Source organism: Pyrgilauda ruficollis, unplaced genomic scaffold (assembly GCF_017590135.1).
Source record: "Pyrgilauda ruficollis isolate IOZ18807 unplaced genomic scaffold, ASM1759013v1 scaffold24, whole genome shotgun sequence".
NCBI classification, from domain to species: domain Eukaryota; kingdom Metazoa; phylum Chordata; class Aves; order Passeriformes; family Passeridae; genus Pyrgilauda; species Pyrgilauda ruficollis.
The window spans coordinates 12,640,023-12,666,150 of NW_024523648.1; the positions used below are offsets into that span (position 1 = coordinate 12,640,023).

General features: G+C 39.4%; 1 protein-coding gene across 1 annotated transcript in view; it reads right to left on the reverse strand.

Moving 5' to 3' along the window:
- Positions 1-25,904, reverse strand: part of AIG1 (androgen induced 1) — a 123,682-nt gene extending 97,778 nt beyond the window's left edge. Inside the window, exon 1 of the mRNA XM_041470119.1 lies at positions 25,602-25,904. Coding sequence (XP_041326053.1) covers positions 25,602-25,742 — 141 coding nt within the window. The 5' untranslated portion in view covers positions 25,743-25,904. The remainder of the gene's footprint in view (positions 1-25,601) is intronic.
- Between the last annotated feature and the right edge of the window lie 224 nt (positions 25,905-26,128).

Sequence of the window (26,128 nt, forward strand, 5' to 3'; positions counted from 1 at the left end):
TGGCCTTACTGTCACAACAGTGACAATAGCAGCACAAGATTGTTAGCTAATACGTAAACCAATGTGTGTGTGTAATATGAACCAGAAGAGTCTCTTAAGAAAATTAGTCTACCACCACATAAACTGGCCACAATGAAATGCCATGCAGATTTAGAACATAATCCTAGAGTATAAGAACAGTGGTCCAAGCAGTGGTCTGATTTTATGTAATGCACCTCTAATTCCAACTTACAGAATACATACTCTTTTCCCAAAACATTTGGTAAATAAATACTTTACAGTATTCTGCCCTGTTCTTCACAATACAAAAAACCAGCTGGTTACCCAGATAACGTTTATAAACATTGGAGGTTTTTAGGCCATGCCCATTTGTTTATAATCTGGCAGTAGCCCATTGCAGCACAAAGCCCAGACACCCCTGCAACAGAACAAGAACCTCTCCAGTTCAGGCCAGCTGTAACCACCCAGCAAGAAACTTCCCACTGGAGTCCCGGAGCAGAGCTGCTGAGCAACCCCTATCAGCATGCCCATCTTGAGACATTCATTTCTGACTAGCAGCGAGACTGGGTCACATTCAACCTGAAGCTTTCAATCAGCAAAGAATCCTGAATGTGTTACAAATTTTATATGACACAGCCTGACCAGGGCATTGGACCCTTCCATCCCCATGTCATGAAACTCAACTCAATGACTCAATGCCAATGACTCAACACAGAGCTGAGCTGAGTCCACCTGGACTTTGAGCACCACAAGGGGCTGCTCTGTTTACACTCAGGAAAGCTGGGTTTGGATTATGCCTGTATCTACCAGGAGGTTCAGGTGCAACACTGCACAGGGCTTTTAGACACCTGGCTAAAGTGGCAACCACAGCTCTCACACAACACTAATTTCCAAGGAGCAGACCATAAAGTGAGATGAAAATAAAGCAAAAATGAACTGGATATAGTAAGGTAAAGAAGTATGTCTGGAATCCCAACCTGTCCTGCAAGGCACATACATGCAGAATTCAAATGACCTCTGTCAATTTCTTGTGTGAGATGAGCACTCACAGCTTGATGCCCAAGAAGGGCTTTATGAGTCCAGCATTTAACTTTTGGGACTACTTACTGTAACATATGGTGGAAAGAAAAGACAAATTCTTGGTATCAACTTTTATGCAGTATCAGAGTGTATTACTTGCTAACAGATGCACCCTCTACACCCATTTCAACCCAAACTGAGCTTAAAGAATAATTCCTGTCCTCAAGAAGATATATGTTACTGACAATGTCAAAGAGTATTATGCCCACCTTTCCTGGTAAGTTGTGCTAGTGTAGGAGAGAGCCCACAGATGTCGTGGGAACGTATACTAAGGTTCCGGCCCTGTGCCTGTATTTCACTATAACAACTATCTGCTAAAACACTATCTGGAGCAAGAAATAGGAATCAGAAACAAGGACTACTTCCTCCTGTTCCATTCTTCTTCACACAACATGCAAACTGTACAGCCACTCTAAGTACAGTTCTTTGTGAATGCTGTCTACCATCTTGCCTCTAAAGTAATTGTTTTCTTGGTGCAAAAACCAATATATTTTAGAAGTCTCACTGCAGAGCTCATAAATATCACATTTCTTCACATGTTACTGAAACCTCAAGGAAAACACATGCTGGAGATGTTTTTCAAGTTCCAGTTAATCAGTTTACTTTGTTCTTCCCACTCCACTAATGGGAAGAAGCATGTGTGAACTGGCCATATACAAAGTTTGGCTGTCAAGATCAGCCATTTTACTTCTTTATTTCTATTTATAAATACAGTTAGGTATTACAAGAGCCAGACTATTTAGCCATGAAGACTGTCAAAAGAGATAATGTACTGTGTCTCACTGAATTACAAACTGGCTGGGTGCCTAGCCTATTGACTGCAAAAGTCCACTCCATTACAGCTCCGGCAATGTCTTCTATCTACTTCAAAAAGGTTTTTAAAAGCAGACAACTGTGAAATGACTATATGGATCACACAGATTATATTTTTTTCACTCCTTCTGTTGGTTATCTGTAATTATTGGTTACTAGTCCTGATGTGAACTCAGGAAGAGTAATACTTTACCAGAAAATCCAACTGATGACCTTCAGTATGAGATACAACTCAGCAGTAATTTCCCACAGTACACACACAGATATGTGTTAACTTACTCTGCTGGAATTAGCATTCTCATAAATTGTTTTCCTTATGTGTTTAGGGAGCGCATGTGCAGCCACAGTGTGATCAAAATTAATATTACATTTCAAGGAACCAAGTCCTTAGTGGAGTAGCAGTTACAATAGAGTGATAGTTGTTATGAGAACCATGAAATTTTGTTTGAATCACTGCAGGCATTGCTTGTATCTGCTTCCAAAATATCTAAAATAGATAACTAAAAACCAAAGGTAATAATACCTACAAGTATGGCAAATTGAATACAAGTAGGCAAACATCTTCTTTTGAGTGGAAAACACTGAAAGAAAACAGTAACCCAGAAAATGCACATTGACTCCAAGTTAGAATACCACAGCTTGCCTTTACATGAAATTGTATTATCTTTCAGAGGAAAATACAATTTAAATACTGGTTTGATTTATAAAATGCTTGGCATTCAATCATCAACTTACATACATGCAGTGAAGTAAAAGCACATTGTGCTTCCTTGCAAAGGGTTGTCTTCTCAAGAAGCCATGTTTATCCAGCTATGAACATAGTCAAAACATGTATTTCATCTAAAGCAAAATATTATATAGTATTGCAATAAAGTAATATTATAATTAATATGAAACTACTACTTCAGGAATTGCCTGTCTATAATTACAACACCTGTATTAATGCCACGGTCAGCACCTTAATCCATAGTCAATTTGAAAAATAAGCACAAAATATCTACAGCAGAAATTGTCATATTTTAACCATGAGTTTATTGATCTTGTATGGTAAAAGAATAACTATCATATCACGATGTCCATATTTTAAATGTATTTAGCTGCAAAAAAATGAATCAATCTGCATATCACAGTTTTACTATGGCATTATGATTGCTTCTCTACAGAAATTTTCCTACCCTTACTTTGTTTTTTTGTCATTACCACTTCCCAGGTTTTCAGACTGAAGACAGAGAAAGTATTAGAGGGACTCTTTCCTCTCCAAATAACTCAAGAAATCAGAGAAGAAACCTGAAAGGATCTAGTGTACTTCAGTTCTAAGTTTGCTTTCCCTTAATAGCCCTCAGTAAATTAGAAATTATTTTGCTGCTAAATACAGAGACAGCCAGCTTCAGATAGGACTTTCTCTTTGGTATTATCAGACCATTTCTTTTGAAGAAAGCTGCAACTGATCAAAGAGATGATCTGTTTATTTCTTATGCAGCTCTTATTTAAATTATTCTAAATGTCATACAGAAAGGATGCTTTACATTGAACTGTCATAAACCAGCCTAAACCATATCAATGTACATTACTCAGCAGTGTAAACTGAGTAAACATCCATACATTGTAATAGTTCTATCGAGCTAGGATTTTTTAAAAACCAACAAAAAATCATGAAGCAGAGACCAATAAATTGCTAACTATCTTTAATAAAATCTCAAAAACTATTAAGTCTGCTTCCCTGATTTTAATTTCTTTACTCTTATTAATGGTAATCTTTTTAAAGAACTAATAAAAGAGATTTTTCATATGTAATTTTTCATAGGTCAATGTATTTATTTACATCAAAAAGAGGAGTAAGATTTGCAACAGAGATGTTCCCTATCAGTGGCTATTTCATAAGAAGGCAAAATAGTACATCTGCTAACTTCACTGTTGCATAATGGCACAGGAGGAGTAACCAAGAGCAAAGTAGACAAATCCACAGCAATTTACGGTTTTGTAACCAAAACCAGCACTTTAAATTCAGCTTGAAAAAAATACAGGAAACTACTGTAGCTGGACAAAAACTACTCCTGTAGCTGGACAAAACAAAAAAAAAAGGCAATTTCCTTGTGGTAAGATATACTTAGTAAGCAGATTGCTACATTTTGCACTACTTGCCATTTTTGGATAAAGCTTCTGGTGAAGAAAACTGCAGCGAAATAAGGCCTAAAGCATTGATACCATGTGAGCATTAGAAAAATGTGACACTGAACACAACTGCCTAGTCAACCACAGGCAGAAGAAAGGACTCCAGAGTTTGGGAAGGTAACCAGACTTGTAAGGGCCGAAACCAAGTAACAAAATGGCAATCACTTCCCCTAAAAAATGAAATCTTGTTTTTTGCTACACCCTTTATTTTTTGTTATACTAGAAAACAGTGACTAAAATGGTGCGTTTATTTTATTTCTGTTAGATAAGTATCATGACTGGTGATAGGCTGGAATATGCTAAAATATCTCCAAGCAGAATTCTGAACAGTTCTGAACTAAATAAATGATCTTAACTTCAGATGCGTTGCAAATGCAAAGAAAAGCTTAAAACAACATATTACGTATTTAAATGGCATACTAAAGAAACTATACGTTTTCTGTAATAAGTAAAAATGTTTCTTTTCACTAATCTTTACAAGATTTTAGAGGTAGTAGATATTATCCTCCCACACCTCATTGTTATTCGCAGGTGAGTAGGAGGAAAACCAGTTTTCCTACTTTCTAACTCCCAGCTGGTTTCTCACTGAATTGATTTCTCTTCATTCTGTGTGAATGAAGTAGCTACTGAACTAACCTAATGAATAACAAGAAATACTTTCTCTCTATCTGCAGAGGAGAGCAGTGTTGTCAAAAAAGCAATTCATACTGAAGGAAACTCTAACTCTGGTGCTTAACCATTACCTTTAAATAGTTCTGTGGTGTGGTTCCTGTTAAAAAGTTCAATAGCACAGTCTCCATCTAGATTTAACAAGAACTATTGAAAAATCTGGACAGGTAGTACATGCTTATAAAAGTACCTGAAAATATGCTGTACTAGGATACGTGATGGATTACGAGCGTTACACTATCACACATCCAGCAAACAGGATCCTCACCAGTGAGATCCTTAGCAGATAATGTGATTGAGCAGTTCTGTACAACACAACAGAAAGAGACAGATGTGTAACTGTAGAAGAGTGGAGGTATCCAACTTACTAGTCAGAACTCAGGTGGATGAAGTCTGAGGAAACCTGGGTCAGTATTGAGCATGATCTGACTAAGGGATTGGACTAAATGACCTCATGGCTTACCTTACAACTTGAGCGATCCTATGATTACATTACATCTGGAACTTCGTATAAGGAAAGTGTTTTAGTTGCATCAAGGATTGTGAAATCTCGTCACTGTTTGTGAAATTCACATATCTCTTGAATTATTCCAGCTGATCACAAAATTTTAAACACTTCTGAACTATTTTCACAATCTACTGAAGGAATTTTCCTATGGCCATTACAGGTTTAAGCTTCACATGAGGATTGTGGTGAACTGACACTGTTTCAATAGTACTTGGTCTCCTATAAGTGTCACCCTGCTGGTAAGACTTAAAAAATGTTACTCAGAGGGTAAAAAAAAGAGTCAGGGGACACAGACCAACTGAAGATTTGAGTGTAAAGTTGTATACTAGACTATCATTAACTAAGAGGTACTCAGTAGCACCTGGTTGCTATTTTACATGCTTATGTGGAAACAATCAAAAAAATTCAAACCCCATCCAAGTTGTCGCCCATGTAAATCTGGAAATCATTCTGCAATTGCAACATCTGCACTTGACAGGTTCAACTCATCCATTAGAATAAAGAAGAGTTATCTGTGCATGTTTAAGCATGTGCCTTACTGATTGTTTCATTGTCATTTTCTGTCTAAACAGGTCAGGAAGTTTTTACATACACACTTACATACCAGAATTGCCTTTTAAGTCTATAGTGATGGTTCAAAATCTGTTTCTATCTCCATGAAACCGAAAGACATTGAAACAAATAGCTTAGTCTCTTCTATGTGATTTTACAGTCCACTATTTTTCAGTAATACAAAGAATTCTTATTCATACCATGTCAGACTTCTGGTTTATATTAAAGGAATGCTATCCATTCTTTGGTGAGGTCTTCATTATGGATCCTGGATCCACCTTGCAAGTGCCAGCAGCAAACTAACACCAATTCAGCTTTTAACCAAGATGCACAATGTTGATAAAAAAGTTATCACTTGAGTATCAGCCAGGCAAGTTGCATATGAAATGCAGCACTAATGTAATTTCTTGAAAAAGCTTATTAAAGTTTTGCAGGTAGTCTTTCCAACAGCTAATGGTATGCTACGAAAGGGCTTATCAACTGGGAGAATAATTTGAGTATTTGAATTCCCATAGGTGGTTACTCATATCTGTGTGCAATGTAGACAAGACAATAACAAACTAGGATGAAATTCTCTTTTCACTTAGTTGAGTCTTCTGTCAGTTAAAATATGAGAGGCAAAATACAGATGTAACCAAAGTTATTTTCTCTGCTGCTGATAACAACTGAACCGAAAACTTCAGTTTGTCTTGGGATATTGGAGTCTTCCAGTTTAATACCTTGGACATGTACACGCCTCAAAAGGAGTCTGCCATTCCTCACCATTGATCCTGAAAACTAGAGCTAGAACCCTGAACCTTAATGCCTGTTTAAGGCACCATAATTACATTTCTTTCAGCCTGCAGAGATAAATTCAGCTAAAAGAGAGAACAAGAACAAGGAGACTGCAGTAGGACAACTGTTGCTACCTTTCCCCCTACAACAAGTTCAGTTCTATACAGACTACTTACACCCCACAAACCAGATTCAACCATTCTCATAACAGGTCCTGTTTGGGGGGAGGAGGGAGGGGGAGGGGGTGTCCTTCTCCTTTATTTGGCCCTGTAGTACACCCTGAATGGATCTCACGTGTATGCAGTGTTCTCTGAGCTTTCTATTTGTGCTGTATATGATGGGATAAAGTCAATTTCCTTCAGAGTAGCTAATATGGGACTATGTTTTAGATTAGTGCTGAAAAGTGTTGCAAATAGATGTTTACATTATTGCTGAGCAGTGCTTGCACCAAGTCCAGGCTTTTTCTGCCTCTCACACTGCGCCACCAGTGAGGAAGCTGGGGGTGAACAAGAATCTGGGAGGAGACACAGCCGGGACAGCTGATCCCAAGAGACCAAAGGGATATTCCATAGCATATGGTATCGTGCTCCTTACATAAAGTCATGGGAAAAAGAAAGAAGAGGGGAATGTTTGGAGTGATGGCATCTGTCTTCCAGAGTAACCGTGATGTGTGAGAGAGCCCTGCTTTCCTGAAGATGGCTGAACACCTGCCTGCCCAGGTAAAGTGGCAAACAAACTCATTTTGCTTTGCTTGTGTGCATGGCTTTTCTTTTCTCATTGAACTGTCTTTACTTCAACCCACGGGTTTTCTCACTTTCACTCTCCTGATTCTCACCACCATCCCATCACAGGGAGATGAGCAAGGGCTGCATGTGGTGCTCTGGCCAGGGTTAAATCATGACAGTGCTCTACTACTGTTGGTGGTTATTGAACTTTATACGCAGCACAATTTCTGAAAAAAGCTAATTTTTCTAATCATTTGGAGAATGAAAGCACAGAAGTCTACATGAAGGACTTTCAGATAAGCCACACTGGAGGGCCATAACCGATTGCTCTACATACTGTCAGGTAAAATTAAACTGCTGGTTTGTTTTCTTTTATTAATTTCTTCCTTGATGTTCAGAACATTTGATAAAATATCCTGCATATCAAGGCAAAAAATATTCGCTAATGTAGTTTAAAAATACTGTATTACTGATTTATTTGAAGAAACTGCGAAGTAGAATTACAGCTAGTATTTCAGAAGAGTCTCTACAACCATTTAACATTTACAGGTAGGACTTTAAACTGATAAGGAAACCTACTAGAATTCATAGCCCAAGGTACAAAGCAGTGGAAAATTATATTTTACCTGAACACATCATCCAGGGAAGTAACAATAGCTACTTTTATTGTCAATTTTATAGATTAACTGAAGCCCAGAGAATTTACTCCCTGTGATGACATCTTATAGCTCAGGACATTCTGGAAGAAGACAGTCAAAACTCTTGACTGACCAAGACTCATTAAATAATCCTTTTGACCTTGATAGAAGTCAGTTGGCAGAAATTCTTCACTATTTGATTATCTCCCTCTCCTATAGACGTCTTTGGAATGCTCATACTTAAATATAGACATGCACACTTCTAAATAAACACCACTTACATTTGTCTCTTGCTGATAAAGCAATGCACAGATGATAATTCTATCATGGAAAAAAAATATTTTCAGTTACAGACCTTGACAAGAAGCTCAAAGATTTAAAGGAGTGCTTCAGTTTGCCAATTAAACAGGTATTTCTAAATGGTATCTGCTTCATGGAAGAAAGAAAGTTAGACTGACTCTGGATAAAGACTATGTCATGAACTTTCTATTTCCTCTATGTCCACATACAAAGTGAAGACAAGATACAAGCACTACCAGATGATAATGATGTGTATTTGCATTGCTAAGATGTACATGGCAACACAAGGTGCAAACTAGAGGCCTTAAAACTGGATGAAGAATGCACAGAAATTCTAGCAGTAAAAAAAAACAGTTAAAAAGTTACATCCTCATTTGGAAAAGAGTAGAAAAATAATAAAATGAGCCTAATTTTCAAAGTAAAATTGTTAGAAGCAAATCTGGACTATGATTAAGAGAATATAAACACCTAAAATCCTTTTGCTGCCATGATTGTTTACTACTAATTAAGCAGATAATTTTTTCACACTCCATTTGCAGCAGCATCTTCTGTTTGAAGTATTGTGAAGACGTTGTGTTTGTCCAACACAAACACTTGTAAATTTCACTTTTTGATGGTTCTATACTTTGATCAATTCAGTGCCTTTCATGACTTCAAGAAAACTGGATTTTAGAGACTTATAAAATTTCCTGAGAACTGGCCATATGAAACATTTGATGACCTCTAACTTTGGCTCTTTACACTGTTGTCCATGTCACAGTTGAGGTGAGAAAAATAAAGCTGTGGAAAAGTCATAGCAAGGATAAATACCAATGTTGCTCCCTTTTGTGGCTATGGTTCTTTATAAAATACTTGGACATACTTCATGAATGGCAAAAGTCTGAAGCACAGTTTATTCACAGACCAACAAGAAAATGAAGAGGGAAGGAAGGATGCTCATAATAGAAGCCTGATAGCTGTAAGCTTAAAGCTCAAATCAGATTAATGTCTTAGGATGTAGACTTTTAACTGATAAAAATTTGGAAGTCACTGTCATATGATTACAGATTAAAATGGCAGCCACTCTCAAGATCAGGTGTATCTGGAAGCCATCCACTACATTAACTGGTATTCTGCAGAGGCAGATACACCTTATCAGAGTGTAAGAGCAAAGGCTCTGAGGACAGCACAGGACAAACCAAGCACTAGCACAAAGTAAAACACTCGACACTAAAACTGACTCTCTGATTCCAGAAGTTATTAGGGTTCATGCCTTCTCGATATTCTAACAGAAAACTTTTGATCTTCAAACTTTCTTTTTAGATCATTTGCTTTAAGTCAAAGAGCTTTTTGGGCCACATAGCTCAAAGAGATACTCAGGAATTATTCAGAGAATACTGATTTCAAGCTCTGGGATGGGAATGCAAGAAATGTATACATAATAAAACATGCTTAGAAAATATTCTTGTGAGAAAAAGAAAAAACCATGAACCCTTATTCTCCCCACAGAAAAGTGTTAATTAATGAGATGACTGAAAGCTGTGAACAAAAATCTAAAGAAAACATAAAACCCAAAGGAGGTTGTGAATTAACTTGACACTATCCACTTCACTACGTAAATGCAATACTTTTTGTTGTGTATGGCACAACCTCCTCTCTTTTATAATTGTAAGTACATATAGTCTTTCATGAATCACTAAACCTTTTGGCTAGGTTGGCATTGCCTTTTGTCCTGAAACGAGGGGGTGCACTCCACAGCTATGAAAACTGGATCTCCTCACGGGCTGCCCCAGCTCAGCACCACAAGTTGCCTTTCCAAGCAGGGAGAGAAGGGCAGGCACCCAGGAACCAAGCAGCAGGCTGCCTGTAGGCAAGTTTTGGCTGGAAGGCGTCAGCAATCTGTCCCCAACTGCCCCTGTTTCCCCACGAGGAAGAGGGTGAGCTGCACTGCCTTCAGCCAGGTCTCACCTGCAGCCACCCCTGAGCATCACTGCCAGCCAGTGACTACAGCAGCAACAAAACACGGCCCCGACACCCAAATGCCAGCCATACACAGGCTTAACCATTTACATAACCACGGTCTCCAAAATACACTAATAAATAAGGGCACACGTGAATTTCAAGATCAGAAAGGCTGACAGGACAATGCATTCCTCTCCAAAGCACGCACATAGCTGCCTCAGCCCAGATCCATTCCAAGATGGATCCTTCGGGCAGAAGGGTCCAGTTCAGGAAATCAGGGACTTGATCCATGGGGATCCAGGACTGCCAAAATATGGATGATAAGTCTTTGCAATCTATTTCACTGCAAATTACTGATCCTTTACAAATTTTCAAACAAGTAATGAATATCGGGAGAAAAAAATTGTCCAGCACAGTGAAGCAATAATCCATGGACATGAAACGCATTCCGCATTTCTCTCCTCATTCAACTCTGCAGCTACAAGAAGACTGTAGCACAGTAAACAAGCCTCCTCCTCCTCAACACACTTCAACTCATTCTTCCCACACACAGCTGCCACTATCATGCATATTTCAAAGTCTCCATCTGGGCTTGACAACTGTACCTTCCTTTCTTCCAGCCAACAGAAATACACGTCCTACTCAAACAGGCATGGATGATACCGCGCTGTTTATTTCAAAAAAGAAGCTGTTCCACAAGTAGGTCACGTGGGTGGAAGCCTTCATGCTAACCTACATGTTCACAGTGTAGGTTAGAGCTACCCTACATTCATTTTTCCCTCTTTCCAGCTAGAAATTGTCTTCAGGCAGCATGTGAGGACTCATGGTACTTGTCCAGGCTGCTGAATGCCTGGTTCTTCTGCATAAACACCTACTGTTCGCACAGGGATTAACTTCATAGTATACACCCAGCAGGTTAAACATTTCCCAGAGATTCTTCATTTATGCCACATATGCTACACAGTGCAGGTACACCTCCTTCTGTCCAGAAATATGTCCATAATTCCAACAGCTGTTGCAGACTGAGGACGTCCTGAACTCAGCAGGCACACAGGCAGATCTCCAGTCTATGGCCCTCATCTTTTTTCTCTTAAGGTCAACTTGCCCTGCTGGAGCTATGCCTCTTGAAGTGCTGCTGCAGCAGTCACCCACTCTGCACCCACAGCAGCAGCCTACGTTCTACCATTTAAATAGCGGTGTCTCTTCCTTCCTCCCTCATCAGCAGCCTGTACTCAGATCACCCTTCCTGTACCATCAAATGCACTCGCCTACATCCAGCATGTAAACACGCACCCTGCCTCTCCTGTCTCTTGCTCTGCAGTGGCTGGGTAGGCGCAGGCTGAAGACAGTGCCTCTAGCAACACCAAGAAGGGCCAAAGTTACCCCAGGCTGTGGCTCTTATCTTGGACAGCAGAAGAAGGTGGGGCCAAAGTGGACTTAGGTTGCTCCTGATCTACCAAGGGGGAAGCACCTGGGTTTATTCACACGCCGTGGTAATGTCCACACATTTCCCATATCTTAGTGAACAGCAGCAGGAGCAGGTGAGTCACCAGGCAAGACAGGGCAGACTGGAGGTGATGCTTAACAGCCCAGGCAGAGCAGGTTGAATAGCCTCCAGCCCCACCCTGCAAAAAGCCCCGAAGGCTGAACAGGGGTGATCTGTGGGCAGCCTCTGCCCCACATCACCTCCTGAACCACCTGAGATTAACGTTTGACGTACAGATTATGCAACTAAGGTAATTCCTAAAGGATTTTAATGATTTTATGTCCAGCCAATGTCAGTGTCTTGTCTGCTGTGTTTGCATTTGGCTCAAATCACACTTCTCTGCAGAGAGATGTGAGAATTAGCAAATATTTCTTAAGTGCTTTGAGATCTTGTAATAAAAGGTACAATGGCACTACAAAGGAATTTTAGTAAGACACTATCAGGAGATGTTAATTTTTTTTGGAAGATCTCTATCTGTGTACTGCTTCTTTCTTGGAATAAGGAGAACAAAGGAGATGGTACATATGTAAACATCTCTAAAGAGAACAGACAAGATTGATCATTTAGAATGGTCAATTAGCTGTTCATACTATTTACCTGTGCTTTCTTTTGAGAAGACTATCAAGGAGAAAAACTGCAAAGCAAACTCCAGTGGAAAGATACTTTCAACCCAGCATACTCATTCATTTTAGGTCATATGGAAAAAGATGTGACCTAGATCTTCAGCCATTCTGCAGGCACTACCTGTCTTCCTACTTTAACAGCATTTCCAACAAACTGAGATATGGCCTTAATTTTCCTTAAACTGATCATACAGGTTTAAAATTTTTTCTTTGATATTTATCATAGTGCTTCGGAGGTCACCCAGGCATTTTATGCAGACTGCTAGTACACTTAATCATTTCAGTGTCTTCCTGCAGTAAATCAGAAGACATTATATTAATAAAAGATGGGTCTGTTCCAGGTCTGATTCAGAATGCTGAATCCTCATCTACCTGGCTTAGAAAGAGGCTTTAAAAAGGTCAGTTTACTCTATGGAATTCTGAGTATCAAGGATATGTCTTCTCTTACACAAGATATATACACTTGAGACCAGCACGAAGACACTGGAGTGATTCAGAATGAGTGCTCAAGGCTGTCTATACCACAGCCTAGCCAAAGAGACCTTGTCTGAAAATACACCACTGAGATACAGCCACACCATGCAAATAAGTATCTCATAAAACATGTTTGCCTCCATCACTACAGTTCTTTGTCTGGCAAATACTGTTTGGTCACATTCACTTAGCACAAGAAACAAGACACGCAAAATACTAGGTCTGCAAGGCAAAGACTGGCCAGAAGGGAACTTATCTTGTACCATATTATTATTATTTGGTTTTGTCTTCAAAATACTTACTAATCCTTGTAATCAGGTTGTACACACTTAAAAAAATAAATAAAAAATGAACAGAGAAAGCTTAAACAGTTGTTATTTTCTGGGCTTAGATTTATCACATCCTCTTCTGACTCTCACTTTCAAATTTAAGTTTGCATTGACTATTCCACACAGCACAGGTATAATTCCTATGAAATAAGGTAATATTTATGATTAAGTCATTACCACTGACAAAATATTTCTGAATAACAGTTTCTCACTGCAATGGCTGATTCCTTTGTAACGTCGTTTTGTCCAAGTATTTCAATGAAGACAATCAAACGTCTTGTTTTCACTTGATCAGTTCAACTGCTCTGAAACCATGATTTTTGAAATACTTTTTCTAAATCTTTTTCCTCACAAGAAATTGTGAGATTCATTTTTTTCTTCCCATCTGGAACAAATTCGTGATTTCTAAATTTACAATCATACCAGAAGAGGCATTAGGAAAAAAAAAAAAACAAAAAACAAAAAACAAACAAACAAACAAAAAAAAAAAAAACAGAAAAAAGCTTCCTTCAATATTTTATGTCTCATCTTACAATGTGCTGAAAAATCACATATTTCTAAGTCACATGCATATGTGGATGCTTTGTATCTCCCAGAACCGGGAGTCTGACCTCAACTCCTGTGCAAACCAGGCAGAACATGTGAATAATAGAGAGAGAATACCTTACCATCAGCTGTCAAAAGTAACACCAAAATACCCCTGTAGATCGAGATCTTTGCTACCTTTCCATTAGCTGTTGGAAGTAATATCAAAATACCCCTGTAGATCTGGACTTTTGGGAGATGCACTGACCTCCTGAGACATTTTATCACAAGGAAGTTGTAAACACCGGTTCTAGGGATGTGCTGCACATGTAGGTCCTGTGGTAGGGCTAAACTCCGACAGAAGTGACATGGAGACCAAAGTGCTCCCATCAGAACGCAGCACCATGACTGCAGCCCAGCCCTGTGTTCAGCACAGGAAGGCTAAACAGGCAGGATACAGACTCTAGCTGGGTCATATGTTGAGCATTCCTTGTTCCAAACATCACCTGACATCCTGGCTGACATATCTTAACAGATATTGACTCTAAATCACCTAGTTCAATCAGAATTTCATTTGTATTGACCTGGATTACAGGCAACCTGATTTTACATGTCTGTATTTGTATGTGTCCACTGGGCATGTGTTCAGCCTTGCTTATGGTTGGAAATGGGGGAGTGGAGCCATGGCAGGCTCGTCTGCATCTGGTAACCCCTGACAAAAATGAGTATGTTTTCATGTGGGTTTGAGGAGAAGGTTACCGCTGTGAAATGTACATTTCTCTCTTTCCTTACTCCTAAATTGCACCAGGTGTGTCTGCATACAGTCAAAATTTGCACCTACAAACAAGGTATAAGTACTTGTATATGTTCACATGAAAAAAAACATGAAAAAAAAAAAAAAGAAGCTGCTTCTATTAACAGCTGAAAAGCTAAGCAATGTTCAAAAACATTTTTGTTCATTTCACTGAAGGTAGTAGATTTCAAACCTCACGATGATTGTTAAGAGACAAGTTTTCTTATTAGGAAATATACAATTTAAATAATTTCTGCATCTCATTTGAAACAAGTACATTACAAAAAACGAAGATGGAAAATGTCAGAATAAATACTTATTGCCGATTCTGTACATAATTTTGATTTTTCATATTAAATGTCAGTTTTTTTCAAGGACCTGCTTCTGAATTGGAAATTTTATCATAAAAAAATTGAATGGCAGACTACCAAGAAATGACAAGATTTTAACACCATAATAAACATTAGGATCATGATCCATTATGCTTAACACTTACAGGCTTTTTTTTTCCTGTAACCAGGATGCTTAAAAACTTGTTCAAAAACAGAAAGCAAAGCTAAGAGTCTTATGTAACAGCATAATTTCCAAACTGGTTTATTTAAGGTCACACCACACCAAGATCAAGTTTTTCTAATGGAAGATGGCTTATTTTTTATTGGTTTGGGTCTATACAAGGTGCTTTAAAAACACAAGAGAATGAATGACACTGAGTAGGTCTGGTATTTGGGGAGGACAGGGTGAGAACGCAGAATATATGAAAGTGAATGCACTGGGAGGAAAGACAGTATGTGTGAATGGTGGGGAAGGAGTGTAAGGAGTACATGGGGTAAGAAAAGCGGCACTTGACAGGAAAACACAGGCTTCTGGAAGAGCACTGGGAGTGCAATTGGAACTGTGATGCAGAGCTGAAAGATCAAGGAGATGCTGGGTTAGAAGATACTAGAACAGGGGAAGAGATATCGAACAGGGGAATTCCTGTAAGGAAAAAAAGGCAGAAAATATACTGATAGCTGACAGCAGCTTGTAACTGAGGAGCCTGACTGGGTGACAAGGGGCACAAATGGATCAGGGCAAAGGGACAGCACTTTCACTGACAAAGCCAGCAGTGGATGAAAAGAGTCATCCCTTGCACACCCTCAAGAACATTCATATTTTGCTTTTATGTTGCAGGTCGAATTTAGAAATTAAGAAGTTCAGATCCCACTGGTCCGAATCCTCAAAGTAACAAGAGGTCCCTCCACGCTTTTCTAAAATGCATTGTCATAAAATCATCATCATTTGAACTCAGCCTTGTAATTAACAGGGAACAAAACAGCTTTGAAGTATTTTGGTAATATTTGGTAATAATTGTGAGTAGCTTCTGCCTCAAACCATGACAAAAAGAAAAAAAAAACTTAGCCTGAAATGACATATACTTTAAAGCAGAGAACACAATCTATGGAAAACCAGAGGTGTCTAGCTTCTGAAATTATACTGGCAATGAGTAAAGGAGATTTGAATGATAATCTTCTATAATAATATATTAGAATTAGAAAGATCATTAACTCCTTAATAAATGCAGGAATATCCCTTTCTAGCCATGGTAGGTCATGAAACAGCTAACCCAAAAGCTGTCTGGTCTCTCCTGTCCTCTACAGTCGACACTGAAAAACTTGAACAGCATCTTGAAAGTTGTAATCTTTGACCTATTGTTCATTAATTGGTCACCTAAACTGACTTCAGTAGTAGCAGACCAATTTACCCTGAGACGTGCACAGCATATGGAGAGGCTATGGAACAGAGCAGCTTTTATGACAGTTTGGTATTTTATAAATTACATGCAGCATAGGTAAATAAATTTATAAATTTTATAAATTACATGCAGCATAGGTAAATAACTGTTATAACAAACGTACGCGAAGATGTGTACCCAAACCTGAACACACCAAACCCCCTCCAGCCTCCTGAATGTCCAGTTTAGAAGTACAGTGCCATGCAGTTATACACAGCAGAGGTTTCCACTGTGACTCACAGTGGCTTTCTTGGGACTCACTGCCTGGGACCTACTGGAATGCAGACAATTGTGTCTGCTGCACAGTCCTTGGAACATAGATAGAACAAGTAAACCCAGGTTAAGAAAGTTTTCACAGCACGGAGTCTCCGTTTGTTTGTAAGCCTAAGTGAACAGCAATTGGGGACCTCTGCATCTGTCAGCGCATATGGCTTCCAACTAGGGACAAGCTTTGCAAGCACCCTGCGCTGAGCAGAGCATGCTAAGCCAAACACGTATGTGCAGAGAAGTGGTGCTGTGGCACCAGTGCCCCCAGCCAGGGGGGCTGTGTGGGGAGACTGTGTGTTGTGTGGGAGGAAGAAATGACAGAGAGGAAAAGGAAAGGAGGGAAGTCTGAGGGAGCTAACACATGCTGGTTTAGCCAATAAATACCAGCCACCCTGCATCTCCACCCTTTGCTTTCCCTCACTTTGTCCTCATAGCCGGCAGTCAAATACCTGAATACCAGTTTGTCACAACACGAGACTGGTCGGCACGGTGCACTCTGTCACCTACGCGCCCCAGGTACAAAGTGCTGTCATGTCCGATTCCTTTTCTCCATCACTTCCCTACTTCCTTTCTTTACACGGCTGAGCCTGCGCAAGCACTGGCCATAAACAACTTGTGTCTTCCCTATGGGCAAGGGCCCCACTGACGTGCCTCAGGATCAGCCACTTGCCCCAGCATCAGCTGTCTGAAATGCTTCCACCAATTTCACAGGCACGCGTTTAAGCACCTCCCAGGGAAAACATTCCTTTTGTATTCTTGCATTTCACCAATTCATATAGCAGCAGTTCAAGTCAGCAGTTTCTTTTTCTTCCTTTTGCATCTGATCAAATACATTTAGGAACATATGCCACCTGTACTTTGCATGTGGAACTCCCACTTGTGCTGAATGCTAATAATATTAGCAATAATAATAAATAACAATTTATTACTTATGTGCTGCCAGGACCAGAAGGCTTCAAGACACATTATAAAATATGCACAAACATAGGGAAGAAAAAAGTAAATTTGCCCACAGGTACACAAACTCCTAGGTTTAAAAAATATACAAATACAGACAGGACTGCCTGAAACCAAAAACGAGCCAATCAATCCCTAATAGATTAAAATTTAAATTCTCAGCTAGGTCCCACCCTGCACAAGCAGCTCAAAGAGTGTGAAGAGTCTGGCAGCATTTGTAGAGTTAAGATTCAGCCTCTTAAATTGTTTCAGTTGGACCAATTAATTGCAAAAACCCACTACCCCTTGTGCGTTGCTTTACAAGTAAGGAAGGAATTAGTGAGGGATTTTACATCCTGCTCTCTTGCACATTCTATTCTACTTTACCAGGACACCAAAAATGCAGCAATACTAGTTTTGTTTTAGGCTACACTGCAGAGTCCTCATGCACTTTAAAACAACTAACCTGACAGACAACTGCAGCAAAAACACTTGAACCATGTCAGCTACAAACAGATTAAAGTGGAAATTATTCTACAACTGCACCTTTTGGCATGTTTGTTTGGAAAACCTACTGTAAAGTGGATGCTTGTATGGGCAGTGGCAAGACAGGATGTTCAGGGAATGCAACTAGAGGCATTCAAATGGTACTTTGAAACTCTCAAGGGAAAATTGGGATTTAGCTATGTTGCCAGAAGAAGCCTTCATATAAATGAAAATCAGGTTCTTATTTTCCCCTAGCATTACATAATGCTAGGGGAAAATAAGAACCAAGAGAATCCCTAAAATTTGCAGCACAAAAGCAATTTTGCAATATTAAAAAAGAAACCAAAAACTTAATCACAGTTCTAATTGGGAGAGGAGCTTGTTTTTAAGCCTTACCAACACATGCTTAGAAATTTTAACTTATAGTTTCTTCCTGTCTGAAAAGTCTGGAAGCTTTATTTAAGCTTCTAACAGGTTTTTTTTTTCTTCAGAGTTGGGTTAACTTTTCCATCCACTGAAGTTAAACACAGCTTTTTCAGTGGTAGCATATTTAACTATACGAGTTGAAAAAATCTTGCATTATACATAGTAAGAGTAATGGAACAAAGCCTGCAAAGCTTTGAAGACTAATAACAAATTCAGAGCCTTGGAAAATACAATACGGGGAAAATGTAATTATACATTTACATTTAATGTAAATAAATGCTGGCAAGTAAGGCAAAATTTGAAAAAGCTTTCATTGGAAGGATGAAAGCTTTTTATATTCACTCATTCAAAGAGTTGCTCTACAAAATAAGTCAATTGTCAATTTTGTTTCTACCTTTCATGCCATATTTATCTATATATACATACATATAGTGGAACATCAAGATGAGAAGACTAGGCCTCAGATTCAAATACTTTAAAAATCCCAAAAACCTACACTGAAAAGACTTTGATGCTTTGCATGAGTGTTTTGCAAGCAATAACATCACTTTTATTTCAAATACAGAAATATCCAATGTGAATTTGCTTATACACCAATATTTATTTCACTCTTGAATTCTGCAGAAAGCATACTAACCTGTCACTGGTGGTGATCTTTTATACATTTACTGTCTGGAATTGCATTAGCAATTAGAGCTCCAAGTGACAACAAATTCTCCACCCACAATGAGCTCCACCCAACATCAGAGACTATATTAAAGTAGCACAATTAGAAAAATGTTTTCTAAATATTGCATTAGGATATGCAGGCCCTCACAAAAGCTATTATTAGATATGGAAGGTTGCAGCACAGAAAATACTTTATCTAATAGAAGGAATCTAAGATTTTTTTTATTGTTTTTTTATTGTTCAGGCAAATACACACTCAGCATAATTCTTCACAATGAATCTCATATATTGTGTTCAACGGACTGCAGAATTGCCTATTTTTTCTTTATTACATTCTATTGTTTTACTTTATTCAAATCTTCAAACTTATAACTGTGGAATATGAAGGTTTTGTATTTCATAGAGGCTTTTTTTTTACTTATAGGCCAACTTCAGATCTGTTGTACAGTGGTATATTATGATATATTCTTTCTCAGCCTAAGGACAAAGCAAGCAACTACCCACATGGCAATCTACCCTACAAGTCCTTGTACATCCTAATGTTCATGTAACTGCAAAAAATCAAGTGTTATTTGATTTTTATTACAAATATATTTATTTATAAATTTTAGAACACTAAGTTTGAAATTTTCTATATTAGTTAAGAATACTATTTGATAGGTTATATAGATCTTTACTACAACTTAAGAAGGTCAATCTTCCAGAATCTATTTCTTGTATAAACTTACATGGCTGCATTACCATAACACAAATATAAGGTCAAAAATACATTGATTAAATAATTTTTAAATACTTATATTCAGAATGGATTAGGACAGCTCATAACCCAAATGACTTCACGAGGAACACTAATGTAGAACACTAGACATGTTGTCCTTATTTAAAATAATTGTTTAAAACAATTTTGCCATATGAAGGCATATAAGATTATCTGAATTATTCTTACCACTGTAATAAAATTTTAAACAATTCAACTGTTAGACAACTTAACTTTTTCAAAGGGCAACCAAAAGACTACTAAACCAATTTGTTGAAGTTGTCATCATTTGAAACTCTTTTGGCAAAACTCTACAGACTGTACACTCTGTAAGACACAGCACTGCTGCGTATCACTTACCCACTCCAAGTTCTAAAATAACATTACTGACATTAGTTGAATCTATCATCACGGAAAGTGATCCCAATTTTTCCTCTCTTCCCCTCTCCTGCTTTACACTGCCAACCCAATTGCCAACACAAATAGTTCAAGATAGCCATAACTTCCCTGAGAATTCCCAAATTAAATGTACATCATACTTAAGTCCAATTGTAAAATAGAGGCAGACTAATACAATGTGAAAACACAACACTTCAATGTAGTGCTCAAATTCCACTCAATTTGTAATAGCGCTACCAACAGCAAATGGAAAACACGGATCTATGAATAAAGAAGGTTGACACTATTACATTTTTATTACTGCATCAACAGCACTATACATTACTCTTACCCAGACATTTTAACAACCGAAGAGTGAAAAAAAGCTCTGAAATACTTAAAAGGCTCTCCTACCTATATTGTTACCTTTTCTCTCAAATACCTTAAATATCATTAAGAAACCCCATCTTGTTATTCCTTAAAAAACAATCCTTTTCTATGTACACTGATAAATTCTCCATTGACTGTATTCTCTGGAACACCACAGAGGTTTTTAGATATGATGATTAATTACTACGGAGAATAATGCATAGTAATATTTTACTGGTTTACTTCTGGAATCTTTCCACTCAAAAGTCATAAAACACTTGCATATCAGGCTAACTTTACAAATTATGAAAAAGGACATCATAAGGTGAAATTTATTGTACTAAGGAAAATCCTGTAAAAGAGTCATAGTTATATTCCATAGAGTATGGAATGTGTTTTCACTTTTGTCCTCTGCTTGTGGCAAGTGGAATCCATACAGTTAGCAACGAAACTCACTCAATTTCAAATAATACACCAATGGTATCGTTTGTTATTCCTTAATTCTGAAACTTTTGGCCTCTAGTATTTTCTGGTCCTTTTATTTCCTATCAGCTCAACTAAATCCAAATTGGGCACAACTGACCAAAAATTTTTAGCTGCGCTTTGTTAAACTGCTACCATTTTTTGTTGTCCAGTAACTGTATCTCATATAACTTAATAACTAATACACTAATTAAGTAAATTATAAGTCTAAGAGCTCGAGTTTCCAGTCCTGTTGATAACATGGTCCTCTGAAAGTTTTCAGAGACAAGGATATAAGTTCTGATCACTTATTTGAACTTAATCAAACTAAATCTAAAGATGTTTTCTGGAAAAAAACACAGCATTTACTGGCAAAAAATCTGTGCTGAGAACAGAGCACATACCTATTTTTTGTAGAACTCAATCTCCCAGGCAATGTATAAAAAGTTCACACAGACATCCTGCTATTTCTTTCAAGAGAATAATAAATGTATAACGTCAGGCAGATTTATATATGAGCAAAATCTGTTCCTCTCTAGCTTTGGCTGTGCTGAATCAAATCATAGGAATACCCAGGTTAATATTCTGATATTCAAAATGGGACTATTAATTTTATGATGATTAATCATAAAACATAACACTTGAGACTGCTTCCAAAAATTTGGCATTGCATTTTGTCTCTGTAACTACCCTGTGCTGCCTATCAGGGTGATCTTATAATCTTATTATATCTTATAATCTTAAGATTACAAAATACAAAACCAAAAACCCATAAATTTGTTAATATGTATGCACTTGTATCTTGGTTTACTCTACTTTCTTTGAGGAGTAAGGTTTCCAAAGAAACTGCACAATGAAAACTAGAAGCTATTTAGACCAGCACATCCCTTACTAAGGAGATACATACTTACAACTCTAAGTTACTTTTCTGCTAATTTTTACCAACCCCAAACATAACAAGTAGATTTGGTCTTCTTTTGGCACCCACAGGCTCTCCACTTTATTCCAGAAGACAAATTCTATTTAATTTTGCCTCCTCTCCCAAAAAAAGTAAGCAATCCAAGAGAAACTGAAGAATAAAACGCAATAGCAAATTTTAAATGAGTTGGTGCAATGGATTCCTCAACAAATGTGTATTTATAAAGGCAGGTGTGTGATTGCAGTGTATGCAGGATGACCAAGTATTATTATCTTTAACTCAGCTACTTCAAGTACCTATACAACGCATGAGGAAAACTTCTGAGGGATTTATATGAGATGACAAACTTGTTGCAAAGAATCAGCTTTGCTGGCATCATTTCTGGCCTAACTTAAATTTCAGCTATGAGGCTCAACAATGTATTTGTGGGATACAGCACAGGACAGTGCTGTCCTGCAGCATTCCACTATTAAAGCACAAAATTGTGTATCTGAGTTAAACAAAGGCAGCTATACAAGACATTTTAGGCCCATTTCTTGAAATATCCCATCTGAATCCAATTCTTTGTCATTTTCACAGGAACTAACCTCAGGGCTTGGTTTGTGTTTTGAGTTTAAATGAAAGCAACACGTAGTTTTGAACTAGCCTGAATATTCAGTTTCATAAGTCCATCTGCTGGGCCCACCAACTGATTTTGGCGACTTTTTACCTCTGTATACCTTGGTTTTCCACTCTATACATGACAAAGAAAACATTACTGTCTTTTCTGTATGGGCTTTTGAATACATAGGTACTAGGCAGGTATCTTTACCACCTTTTGAAAAAGCAGGGTAAGTATCTACCACGTCTATATACGAAGAAGAAAGGCTGAAGTGGAAATATTACTGTTAGTAGCAACAGTCGGGAGCATCTTGAATGTAATGTCAAAATATACTGCCTGTGCATTGCTTCATAAACCAGAAAAATACTCCACTGTCACAGGTGTTCTAGGGAATCTTGCCATCAGACTTGCAACTGCAAAAAAATAGTAAGTCATCAAAATGACAGCAGTTAAAATTCTTTGGTCGCACTTGTTTTCTTTCCTAATTCAAGGACAGAAGAGATTAGGGATGAACATTGGTATCCAAAACACTACTTAGATATGAACATCCAAAATACTTTGGATCGACATGGACATTACATTTGTATTAAAAAACTTTCTCATAATGCTCAACTTCTGTGAACAGTGTGAGGGCTCAAAGTCTACTGTTCAAGCCACTGCATACACTTATAATGTTTTATTGCCCCATGTTTTAGAGTCCAAACTACTAGATTTTCATAATTCAGTTCAAAAGTATAATACCTGCTGATAACTGTAAATCATTTCTCACAGCACCTCTACAAAACTGGCTATTTAAGACGCCAAGAGATTTACGGATGCTGAGACTGGAACAAACATCCCTTTGCAAATGGACAGTTGGAAAAAATTCCAAATTACTTTTCAGATTAAAGGAATAAACTGACTTTTCTCAAAAACTGGTAGCAGTTTTTGGAAGCAGAAAGAACTTCTACGTGCTTCTGTGATGTCAAAGATGAAATCTCTGTTTGTGGAGGTACAATCTGTAGCAAGAACACGTCTGCCAAGACTCTGGCATTGATGATATTTTGTCTAGACAGCCTTTGAATGTGACTGACACAGGAACAGTGCACATGGCTGAGCAAACTGAAACTTATGGAAGAGCTTTTCGAGACTTAGTCAAGACACAGGATTTTGGAAATGTGCCTAACATCCTCCAACTATGCCTCCTGGTATCCTCCTCGGGAATCTAACTGGTTTTGTTTTGTCAAATCTCCTAGCTGTCCCAGGGAACAGAAAGATACATTTGCTTACATAAGATACTGGCAGGGCCATTTGGACATAAAGAAATATCATCAGCAAGTGGAGAGCTCTGCATGCTGGCTAGTCACTGAGAAAGGCGTTCAAGTGATGGAATTGTGTGTTATTTTGAAGGACTGAACACTGTAAGAAATGGCTAAATCTTTTCTCAACTACTGGGCTTGACTATGAGAAACACATGACAACTATTAGCTACAGGACAGAAATAACTAGCTGCAGTTGATAACTATTCTAGCTATTTTAGAAAGCACTACATATTTACCATGACCTTTTGAGCCCTGACAGAAGTAGCCTGGACCATGTACATGCTTTGATGGAAAAGTCCACGTGAACTTGCCATTTACAAGGCTATAATTTTTGGGAAATGATGACTATCATTTACAGTTAAATTTTCACTGTATGACACCCCTGGTTGACTTAGTCCTCAAGCAACTGTCAGGGCCAGGAGAAAAGAGAAAGACGTGAAGGAGACTCAAAGAGATTATCAGCTTTTAGCTTTGGCTGGTTCATTTCCAGTTCAACTGAAGTCAACAGCTACCCCCCTAACTTACTGGGATTTTATTTTAACTTCTATTAACCAATATTACAGACAGTACTGTTCAGCAACCCGAAAGGTAAAAACCACAGATTCTAGTTTGTCCTCCAGAGAACCATCAAGCCTTAAGACACTAATTTAGAGTTGCAGCAAAAGCACTAGTTACTGCTGTGGAACCTCAGAGCTCCAGCAAATTTTTGCACCTGCAAAAAAAATTTACCCTGGCTAAGTGAAAAATACAGCAGATGCTTCTCCTCTGCAAATAAAATACAGACCTCAGTGAACCTTAACAAAAACCTGATACAGAAATTTGCACATTTGACCTGCTTGGCTATGAGTGTTTGAGTCTTTGGTCTCCAAGCCCACAAACTCAACCTACTGAGTCAGTACCATGCATGTAGGCAATATATTGCAGCAGTACTTGTGAATCTACAATGAAGTTCTGAGAGAGGTGTTATCAGTGGGAGGCACTGAAATACTTGCATTTTGGGACTTTTCAGTGAGTTGGAACCGCAAAATTTCTCACCTAGTTACACCGTGGATAAAAAGAAAAAAAGTACTTTGATCTAGGTACTAGGTGCAAGTTGGCTATCATATTTCTGAACCAGAAACGGAGTTTCTCCTCCCATCTCCTCTCTTCCTCCCGCCCTCTCTCCTCCCACCTGCACTAAAGGAGCACTTGTTGTGGGGGCAGTACGCCTAGGAAGCTGAGATTAAAAATAGTCCTGACTAGCACCTGGTGCTCTCCAGCAGGCCAGCATGCTGGTGACTCTTACAGATCTGGACCCTTATGAAGAAATATGATGAAATGACATGTCTTTTATTTCATACACTCGTTTATGGATTTGCAACCAAAACTAACTGGATCTGGCAAGTTGGAGTTGCCTGGCTCTTTTTGCATCACTGACACACTTGCACCTGTCACGGATGGATTCCTAAGAAGGGCCAAAAGGAGCAAGACATATATTTTATTTTGACAGCACACAGGAGCCAGATGCTGGGCCGGCAGGTTCTGGTGTTCACTGTCGGCCATTAGAAAAGGCGAAACACATCATCAGCACTGGGACGGGTGGCAGGCCGTCAGGCGCACCTTCCCCACGGCCGCTTGCACGCAGCAGCCGCTCGGCTTTGTCCGTGCCTGTCTCCGTTCAAACCACCCGGCTCCGCCGTGTCCGGCTGGCTCCTCTCACGGCCGGCCCCGCAGCCCCACCATGTCGCCGCCCCGCTTTAAGGTCACCGCATGGCGAAGCCGTCGAGCGCCGGGGGCCGCGATGCACCCGGGCCGCGGCCGCTCCACGGGCAGCCCGAGGGAGGGGGCAGGGCCACGGCCGCCGCCGGGGGCACTTACCAGGTCTATGAAGGTCAGAAATTTCCAGCTGCCTCCATAGGTCTGATGCGCGGGCATGTCAATGGCCTTGTAATTGCACAGGATGGAGCAATAGGACAGGAGGATGGCGGCGTGCAGCACCTGGCAGGGCACCAGCGCCATGTTTGCGGCGCGGGGTGCGCCTCCGTGTGCCTGTGCCTGTGTCCCAGTGCCCCGCGTGTGTGTGTCCGTGTGGCCCGGTGTGTGTGTGTGTATCCCTGTGTGTGTGTGCGCGCCGTGCGGGCGGGACTCCGAGCGCCCCCGCGGCCCCGGCCGGGGCGGAGCGCAGGGCCCGCGCCGTGCGGCNGGCAGGGGGGCCGCAGCGCCGGGCGGCAGCGGCAGCCGGGCGGGCTCGGCGCGCTCCCGAGCCTCAGCTCCGCGTCCGGGCCGGGCCGGAGGAGGCCGGGCCGTTGCCGAGGGAGGGGAGGGACGCCAGTGTGAGCACAAGTTAATTGCAGAACCCGGCTGCCCGCCGGTTTTCAAGCGAGAGCTACAATGAGTCAGCAGTT